Source organism: Symphodus melops (genome assembly GCF_947650265.1).
Source record: "Symphodus melops genome assembly, chromosome: 19".
Taxonomy (NCBI): Eukaryota; Metazoa; Chordata; class Actinopteri; order Labriformes; family Labridae; genus Symphodus; species Symphodus melops.
This window is the reverse complement of record NC_136709.1, coordinates 865,620-876,031: the sequence shown is the minus strand read 5'-3', so window position 1 is coordinate 876,031 and position 10,412 is coordinate 865,620. Positions and strand designations below refer to the sequence as shown.

Genomic DNA, 10,412 nt, shown 5'->3' with positions numbered 1-10,412 from the left:
AATAGATTTAAATTATTTTTAAAAAGCGTTTTACCATTTAAACATAATCCTAAATTATTCCAAATGGAGACATGAATATCTGTTTAGAATTACAGGGGAGATATTTCTGTGAAAATGTAGTCTAAAGTGTTCTCCTTAGCACGGATACCTGCTGCTAATAAAAGAGCTGCTCAGATTGTTGAAAACTTGCATACTCTTTTTTATTATATTTTTTTATTGTGTTTCTTTCTTTATTTTATTTTATGTTGTTTTCAAGTTGTGTTTTTACACTTTTACAGCATAACCGAGGTTTTTTTTTTTTTTTTAAAGTGATGTCGAAATAAAGGATGTGATGGTGACGTCACGCTGTTGCCTTGGAGATCGTTTATTATGATTTAAAAACGGGGTAAACAAAGCTGACATTTTTAAAAGTTCCCCTCTTCCGGAACAAACGAAAATGTAAATATGACATAATTTATTATATAATGAGATATAATATAATAATAAAATAAAATAAAGAGCTTTTAGAGTGCACGCGCTCGTAAACGGTTTGTTTACGTCTTAAACACTGACGCAGCTACGAAGCGACCAATAGGATAGCGCAGTGCGATGACGTCACTTCCTGATCAGTGGTTTTGCGGGAAGTTTGGTCCTCTCACAGCTTAACGGAGAAGTCAACAATAACCCCGCAAAGTCACGGTATGTATCCGCACACACAGATACAGGTGTTTTATCTTTATCCCGCGTGCGAGCAGCAGTTTGAAGAGGTCGCGTGCTCTGTTTTTTTGATCGTGGACAAACGACGTCACGAAGCAGCTAACGGTGCTAACAGCGCGGTTAGCATGAGAGCTAACCGGTGACAACCGAAAGTGACTGAAAAAACTAAAGAAGCTCGTTTCCATCTTCCCTACCTGTTCATACTCTTTGATTATAAGGCAGGGTCATGAAGGAGGAGGCTACATTATCTCTGCTGAAGCTGTGTGAAGTCAAACTACAGTGGATCATGTTTGTTGTGATTAAAAGAAAAAAAAATAAACAAACCTCAAAGATATGTTGGATACTCTCCTGTTAAAGTTAGACAGCGTTTAGATCATTAAATGTGATCCTGCTCAGCTGCAGGAGTGATCAAATCTGTTTTATTTACATTAGATCTAATGTCAAACAATCATCAGTCTGACTGTTTTTAATGTTAAAGTCGTTTTGTGAACAGGCTCCAGCTTCCATCACACACTGTGTTCATCTCTCTGACACACACACACAAACACTTTGAATCGACTGTTAACTGCCTCACGATTATTTTTTTTACATCCCGAACAAACACTAAAACATTCCTCTCAATATCTTGTTTTAAGAGAGACGCCTTTGAAAGTTTATCCTCCCTCAATCCCAGAATACACACTCATGTTTACATCCAGCATCTGCATTAAGCGCGGTATAAGAAACACGACACGCACAGCGGTCAGTTACCTCGAAAGTTGACGTCGGACAGAAATACATTTTAAAGTCGTCACAGAAAACGAGGCAGTCATTTTGTGTGTATTAAATAACAGAAGAGTGGCAGCATGACGGGCTGCATGATGACAATGTTAAAACAACATGTTGTTCAGTCTTAGTCGGGGGGCCGGGGACTTCTGTTTCTGTTTCTGTTGCTGTGAAATAGAAACATTGGTATTGTAATAATAGTGTTGTGATCAGCATCATATCTCTGTTTAAATGCTGCTGTCTTAACAACACTGCTGGATGTTTCAGATGCCTCCTAAAGCCAAGGCTGCAGGGAAAGGCCGAGCTCCGGCCAAGAGGAAGCTGGCTGAAGAGTTTCCCCCCGGAGAGGTCCTCACCGACACGGGGAAGAAGTCCTGGAAGTTGGGCGTTCCTGTCGGCCAGGGAGGCTTTGGGCTCATATATTTGGGTAATTCTGTCTAAAAACGAATATAAAGTGACCGCACTTAAGAGATTCATCAAACTCTGATTTTGTAGTTTCACCCCATTCACAACTCTTTACTGACAAGTTAAACAAATCTTAAAGCCAGATATGCTGTTTCTTTTCTTTTAGTCAGATCTGTAAAATGAATCCTGTCGGTTGTTTCCACAGCTGAGGAGAACTCTGCCAAAGCTGTGGGTGCGGACGCTCGATACGTTATCAAAGTGGTAAGACTGAATATCGTTCAAAACATCAACTTTGGTTTGGTTTTCCAAAGCTTTCTCTTTTGTTTTTAAAATATGCCAAATGTGTTTATCTCGTGTTGTTTGCTCAGAGTGAAACGATGATATTTGAACACAGATACTGTGAGGAGTTCAGCTCCTTTACTGCAAAGATAATCGACCTCTTCTGGTCCCTGAGGGGTCAGAAGTTCTGCTGCTGAAGTGATAAAAACAACAACACAGAGCAGGACACAACAGATATCAAAGCCTGTCATCGATGAGAGGTGGAAGATGTTTGAACAGAGACTGGAGAGCAGCCGGCACGAGGGTTCACTCTGAGCTGACGAAATCATGTTCTCGACCTGTTCCTCTGGAGTTATGAAAGATCCTTCTCTGCGGTGTCCAGAGGGGGCGCCGAGTGTTTCATGTCATCGTTTCACATCCTTTAAATCCACTCGTTATTTTGACCACAGGAGCCCAGCGACAACGGCCCTCTCTTCTCTGAGCTCAAGTTCTACATGAGAGCTGCTAAACCTGATCTGAGTGAGTGAGCCACACACACACACACACACACACACACACACAGACACACACACACACACACACACACACACACACACACACACACACACACAGACAGACAGACACCATCATAAGTCTCACCATCAGTGCAAACAAACAAAAGAAAGAGAACTTTCTTAATTAAAAAGACCCTCCTTGTATCTGAAGCATGGGGGGGAGGGGGGCTGCAGAGGGAGGGGGGGGGCTGTTTGTTGGCCCCCAGGCCACAGCTTTGCATTTTATATAATAACACTCCAAATGTCAATCTCCCCTGACAATTAACTGTTATATTACTAAGGAACCAAAGACTCATATTTTATTCATGCTGGAATCTCTCGTTGTTGGTAAATATTTGTCCTAGCAGCAGATTAGCTTGTGCTGCCCCCCCCCCCCCCCTCCCCCCCCCCTTATTACTTTGTGCATCACAGCCATGAGACATTCATACCTGACACTTTTTGCATTTCATAGATTTAGACTCGAGGTAGAGTGAACAGAAAAAGTTCCTGATCTGTTGTTTTGTTTTGTTTTGTTTTTCTCCACAGTTCAGAGCTGGATGAAGACTCACAAACTCAAGAGTCTGGGGGTCCCCAGGTACTGGGGCTCAGGTCTGCATGAGAGAGAGGGGAAAAGGTAAGAGCCGGACCAGAACCCATCAGAAAAAAGTTATTTTTGTTTCATAAACCATAAAAAAAAAAGAAAACCTGAAGGAATCTGGATCCTTCCTGCTCAAACGAGTGCCTCAGTGTGGCGTGGAGCCCATGGATCTGCTCAGGCGGCTTTGATCGCGGCCTTCAGCTCGCCTGTGTGGTGTTGGTTCCATCTGATCGTGAAGTGTAACACCTCATGTATTTGTATGTTGGCCTTCTGTTGAGACGCTTCAGACGACACAGGTGTTCTCTGCGCCTGCAGGTACAGGTTCATGGTGATCGACCGGCTCGGCACAGATCTGCAGAAGAAGTTTGAAGAAAGTGGAAAAAGGTTCCCGAGGAAACTGGTGCTGCAGCTCGGCCTTCGCCTGGTCAGTTCATGGTCACGTGCTTTTATGTGCAGGTTGTTTTAAGGGAGGTGTTGGAGGCAGGTCCTGTGTGCATTGACTGTGTGATTTATTTATTTTTTCCTCCAACATGAATATTTGCGTCTGTGTTTTCGTGTTCAGCTCGACACTCTGGAGTTCATCCATGAACACGAGTACGTGCACGCTGACATTAAGGCGTCGAACCTCATGCTGAGCCACAGTGATCCCAACCAGGTCAGTGCGAGTTGGCGTGTGGGAGTTTTAGATCTGCTCCTAAGAGCGGGAGATGATTGTGTGTTTTTTCACCAGAACACACTCGTGCTGCTTCATTAGATTCAATTAAGGCTCGGAGAAGAGGAGAGTGTGTGTGTGTGTGTTTAGTTTGTGTGTGTGTGTGTGTGTGTGTTTCAAACAGGGAGAGATTAGATGGCAGCAGCTCAGAGCTTTCTGCAGCAAACAGGGCAGGGGCAAATATTTAATTTGAAGATTAATAATGTATCATTGGTGCTGTTATTAAAGAGCTATTTATAAAGGACAATTTAGAGACGGGGCCCCTGAGGAGTTTAATGCTAGGTACGGTTGTTTTGTTATTTAGGAGCGTAATAATTCCCCCTGGAGTTGTTTGGATGTAGCTTCAGTTTTATTACACCGTGTTCCTTTATGAACACCAATAACTCACTGTAGTATACAACAGGCAGAGTTCACATCTGAATTTCTTCTCCTGAAAACTGAGAGTGTGTTTGTTTGTTTGTAGGTGTATTTGGTGGATTACGGGCTGGCGTACAGGTACGCCCCCGACGGCGTCCCGAAAGAGTACAAAGAAGACCCAAAGAGGTGTCACGACGGCACGATCGAGTTCACCAGCATCGACGCTCACAAAGGAGTGTGTGCGTACACACCCTGATCACACTGCCTCTTTAATCATTTATTTAAAATAGGGACAGTGCACGTTAATGAACACTGACATTTACAAACGATAGACTGGCGCCTGGTGTTTCCTGCTGCAGCTGATTGTGTGTTTGTGTCTCCAGCTCCGTGCAGGCGCAGTGACCTGGAGATCCTGAGTTACTGCATGGTTCAGTGGCTGTGTGGACGTCTGCCCTGGGAGGACAAGCTGGGCGACCCGCTCTACGTCAGAGACTCTAAGATCAGGTGAGCCATGCGTACCTGCTTCCACTGCTCACTATTCAATCAGTGAAGGCAACGAGCAGTCAGGAACATCCAATCACTTCTTCTTCTTTTCACACACGCAGGAGCAGAGACAACATCTCTGAGTTCATGACCAAGTGTTTCTCCTCTCAGGATAAGCCAGGTGAGTTTGAGACGCACAGGAAATAAGCAGCAGCCTTCAGCTCACGGCCCAACTTTTTTACACTCTGGCATTACAAGTGCAACCTTGAACTGATAGTTCACACTGATTAAAACAGAAGTCCACTGACTCAGACTGAGAACAGAGACTGTGACCGATGGAGAGATAGATGACACCGTCCTTAACGTGATGGAGAGGGGCGAAGAAATGAAATGATTTTGTAGATCCCGACAACCCAAACATTGCCTTTACTGGACCATGGCTGAAATGGGCTTTCTTACATATTACCAAACGAATGCATTTCTTCTTCTTTTTTTTTATTTTATTATTTTAGCAATCCTTAAGCCAAATTTATGCATTTCATTGTGTGTTTGTGTATCGGTTCATTCAGTGAAGATGAAAAAACAAAGAGTCACACGTTCTTCCCTCAACATTACAGGAGCTGGAGCTCTCAGCAGATAACAAACACTCACTCATTTTCTGCAAGCAGTCAGCCTTTGAGTGTCTGTGAAGACATGCTGTGTTGTGTTGCAGATGAGATCCAGAAGTTCATCGAGGAGGTTCAGTCTGTGGGATATCTGGAGAAACCAGCGTACGACAAGCTGCGCTCCATCCTGCAGGCCGGACTGAAAACAGTCCAGGCTAAAGATGACGGAAAGCTGCTGTTCACTGCTGTGAATGGAGCTGGACCTCCTCCTGCACAGGTCAGCACACGCACACACACACACACACACACACTCACGCACATGCACACACTTAGACTTAGACTTCCTTTATTGTCATTCAGATTTGAACTTTGCAGTACAGATAAGAACGAAATTTCGTTGCATTAGCTCGATGTAGTGCAGGATAAAAGAGAGTATTTACATAAAGTTGTATAATATGCAAAATAAGGTGCAGAATGTTTGCATTTCTAAAGAAGGTGCAGGTATTTACATAAAGAGTGTTGTATACAAAACACACACACACACACATGCACACGTTCTGCAATATCAAACAGAGAATCCTTCCATCATTTCTAACACAGATTGTACGGTGCCGCTCGGGTTCGGGAACAAATTTATAATCCCAGATTTTTTTTGTCTACACAGGGGATCTCGTTGAACAAAACATCAGAAGTAATGTTTTTATCATATTATCACATAACGCTGCTAATGAACAATGTCTGGTCTTATTATTTAAATGAGGATTACGATGTGAAGATAAAGTGAAGAGGGCCAAGTATCCAACCCTGTGGGACTCCACCTGATTAGTTAACTGTAACTCAGTAGAGACGCATCCAATCTGTTAATCAATGTTTGACAGTCCCGACCGTATTCAGTTACCCACAGCGTTAAAAACTCCTGAAAACACGGACACATGTTTCAGTTTCTCTTAAAAGAGAAATTATTTCATTTTTAAAAATCCAGAAATCCCTTTTTTTTTTTTTTTTTTTTAATCTTCCAGTTGTTTCTTTGGCTTATTTCCTCAAATCTTTCTTTTTCTATCTGAGTCTCTTTTTTTTTTACTCTTTCTCTCTCTTGCTCCCTCTCTCTCTCTCTCTCTCTCTCTCTCTCTCTTTCTCTCTCTCTCTCTCTCTCTCCCCCTCTCTCTCTCTTTTCTTTCTGCACAAGTTTTTAAGAGTTAAACTTTTAAAAACACACTGAGATTTTAATGCAATAAAACGACAAAAAAAATAATTTTTAACTTTATTAAATCTATGTAAGTGAAGTGTTTTGTAAAATCAAATCTTTCTTTTTCTTTCTCTCTCTCTCCCTCTGTCTCTCTCGCTCGCTCGTTCGCTCTCTCACCCTCTGTGCATATGGAAAAAGCCTTTGGGGACGTGGTGCTGCCAGCCGAAGGGTTAGCAGGCCTCTGTGCTGGTTATTGTATGTAATTATCCCGACAATCTGTTCACCTCTGCGGGTGCCGCGTGGTGATCATGAGGAAGAAGAAAAAAAAGGCTTTATCGATGCTTTGACAGGAGGAGGACGGACAGAGGAGGAGATTCTTTGTTATTAAGTCCTGACCTCGTGAGACGAGAGGAGCTTTGACTTCTGCAGAGAAAAAAACAACATCAGTTTGTAGTTGATGGAAAAGTCTCAGGTGTGTTTGTGATCTCTGACTTCAGCTCCGTTTGTCTTCTCGTCTTTTTTCAGAAAACTACCAAGAGAAAGAAAGCCCCGGAAGAAGCAGGTGAGAGCGAGACGGATGGAAGTCCAATCAAGAAGAAGAGAACAACGAAGAAAAAAGGTTCATCCATTTTTATTGACAAAACAGAGGCCATTTCTGTCATTTACATTTACCGCACATATCGAAGGGTTGACGGGTTTTATTCAGCTGTCGTGAATTTCTCCTGCAGAAGAAAACGGCGTGAAGAAAAGTCCCAGAAAAACGACCAAATCAAAGAAGAAGGTCCCCAGCACTCCAAAACAGGGGTCCACACAGGTGGAGACGGGGACCCAGACGACACCTGGACTCGCCCAGAGGTCAAGAGGGAGACCCAAAAAGACGAGCTCATAAAGACGGAGCAGTTTTCTCTGCACTCCTCCTCTGCACTGTCTGTCCTCTGCTTCTTTAAAGACACACTTTTATATATTTTCTTTATCTGTTACACACTGAGAGATGTTCATGATCTATGACGTGACTTTAAAACCATTTATTGTAATAAAGAGGAAATGAAATGCTTCCTACCTTTGTTGTTCTTGAAAAGTTTTTACCATCAGACAGCGAACATGACTCAGGTACATGAGGCATTAAGGCTCCGCCTTTTTTTCTGTGCACCTGCGTCTTTGTTTCCGATGAGTAGAAGAGCAGCAGGAAGTGCCTGGATGAAAAGCACAACTGTTGATATCACCCACACTTTTCCATATGTATGATAATCCCTGTACTTCAGCACCCTACGGATCGTGTCTTGTACCCACATCCTTTGCTCTGTGTCTGATCAGGTAAAAAAAAAAAAAAAGGATATATATATCTATACATTCAGTGTCTATCATATAGCATCAACAGACAGCCAGAGCTTTCTGCCTGATAAAACATGGCGTGCACACGGGGGCCTTGTTACAGTCGACCATGAGGACGCAACAACAAATCAGCCCAAGTTGCCCCGGACAATGTGTGCATCAAATATTTATTTTTAGTTATTTAACGGGCGAGGGGTGATCAGTGTTGAGTGACTGAACAGAACGAGTTTCTTGAAAGCTAAAAACAACCAATCAGGAGCGGTCATGATGGTAATCATTCGAGGTGAACCTGAACATCGCATCTGACTCGAGTCACAGCTGCATAGTGTCGTCCTGCGTCTGCAGCTCCACCTGTCCGTCTCCGTCTCCGTCCTGCAGACTCGTCTCGTGTCCGAGTGAAACATTCTGACAGAAATCATTTTCACACACTCCTCAAACTTTTTGTCGTTATCGTCTCACTTTTATTTTTTCCTCCCCGAGCGAAGAGAAGAGAATTTCACACCTGAGCTGCTGCTGACAGGCGTCCATTTCCCCTCCGTCCTCTGTTGTCCATAACACCACCCTCGTTAACTCCCAACAGACGACCCCCCCCCATGAACGAAGACATCTCCACTAATATGAGTGCTGTGAAGGCCCTCGGGGGGCCCTGTGGCGGCTGGTGGCTCTCCATCGATTGTTGCAGCCTCTTCAGGGGTAAAAAGCCCCCCTGCCTGCTTCCCTCGCCACCTCTCACCAACCCCCCCTCAGACACTGACCTCAGGGCGACACAGACAGTAGGGGGCAGCAGTACATAATGATAGCAAATGGGTGTGTGTGTGTGTTTTTGGAGGGTGAACAGGACAGCACTTTAACACAACAGCAGCATCTTTTCTGTTTTCAGTGAGGGGGGGGGGGTACATTTTCACCCCAGCCGGCCCCTCTCCTCCAGCGCAGCGTGTCTTTCAGTGCCCGGCCCCGCAGGAAGTTGTTGTCCATCTGTTTGCTGTGGTTGGCCTCTGAGAGTCAAGCCGGCGGACTGTGAACGCCTCGCAGCAGTCGCCTAACCACCACGAGAACGATACCCCCCCCCCCCCCATTATCCACCCCGCCCGCGGCCCGCACGCCAATAACTCAATAACAGTTTCCCGGCCGGTGGCTTCCTCTGTTTGTGACAATTGTCAGTGTTTTGGTGGGAGGGGGGCCAAAGTGTTCAAACTCAAATTTAAGGAAACGTTACGGAAAGTGTCAGGGTCCAAAAAGCTCAGAGGGGAGAGAAAGGGATTTTTTTTTTTTTTTGCTGGCTGGTGGAAATGTTTAACAATGAAAGTTAGGATGGACAAGCAAAGACTAAATGTTTTGTCGTTATGTTAGTTGCCATAGTAACGAGAACAGGCTTTCCTTTCACCATTTAAATAGATTATTTGTTCTGTGTTTGAAGTTCTCTCGCTGATTCGAGGAGCGCAGACAGGATGTGAGATCTGGACGTCGTGTTTGTTTTGAAAAAAGATTTTTTTGGCCTGTTGAAGAAAAGGGTGCTGTATCAGAATCATTCAATTTCAGTTTTATATTTCTGTTACCCCCCCAAACAATATCAACAACTCAACCAAACACAACAAATAGCATCTCGAGAGCAGAGTGGAGACCAAAAACAGAGCAAGAAGACACAGAGAGTATCAGACTTCATCAGTTTTGATGTGAAAATCCTTTAAATGATGAACGACTCACCTCCATGTTGTCAAAATCAGTGACAGACGCGTGTTGTGCTGCCCCCAAGTGGCAAAGAAATTAAAACAATTAATGAAACTTTTTGATTCTGTGATAGAAACCGAAGTGAACGGCTGTGATTTATTCACTAAATCTGACATTTTTGATTTGGGATTACACTTTTTGTGGGTGTTAGATCACCTGTTCGGGCCGAGAATTGTGGGTATAAGAAGTCCTATTTCTTTTCATCGTGTTTTAATGTAACTCATACAGACTTATGTGTCTTGCGGTTGTGAATAATCTGCTGTGTCAGTGTCCTCCTGCGTCTCCTCTCCACAATCTCTGCCTCTTCGATTGTCACGGCTCCGATAGTAAATCTACATTTCACCCTCCACCCTCCCCTCAACAGAAAAAGTAAAACAGAAACTCTCCGTCTTTCACCCGCCTGCCTCCCCCGAAAAAAAAGAAAAAAAGAAAAGTGAAATAAAAACTCTGAAACAATTTCAATCATCCACACCTACCTCCTCCTAAAACTCTTGGATGAAAAGATGCGAAGAAAATTTCTCTGTTTGTGCTGTAATTTAGCCCCAGCTCCTCCGCTATTGTCACAAACACAGCCCCCCCCCGCTCCCCGAAGACAAAAACACAAAATATGCACAGCGGCTCCAGGTGTGGAGGGGTGTGTGTGGGTGAAGTTACGGTACATTTGCTGCTGTAGTTGTGTGTAAATATTAGAAAGCAGCAGGTTCCTGGCGTGAAGAGAAGCCAGCCGAGGCGG

The 10,412-nt window shown here is 43.9% G+C and overlaps 1 protein-coding gene across 1 annotated transcript; it reads left to right on the top strand.

Moving 5' to 3' along the window:
* The first annotated feature begins 542 nt into the window (after positions 1-542).
* Positions 543-7,678, top strand: vrk1 (VRK serine/threonine kinase 1). Its single transcript, XM_079370525.1, has 13 exons — positions 543-678; positions 1,729-1,888; positions 2,072-2,127; positions 2,595-2,664; positions 3,225-3,312; positions 3,592-3,700; positions 3,839-3,931; positions 4,452-4,584; positions 4,729-4,849; positions 4,951-5,009; positions 5,541-5,710; positions 7,145-7,238; positions 7,348-7,678. The coding sequence occupies exons 2-13, from the start codon at positions 1,729-1,731 to the stop codon at positions 7,506-7,508; spliced, it is 1,314 nt and encodes a 437-aa protein (XP_079226651.1). The 5' UTR covers positions 543-678; the 3' UTR covers positions 7,509-7,678.
* The last annotated feature ends 2,734 nt before the right edge of the window (positions 7,679-10,412 follow it).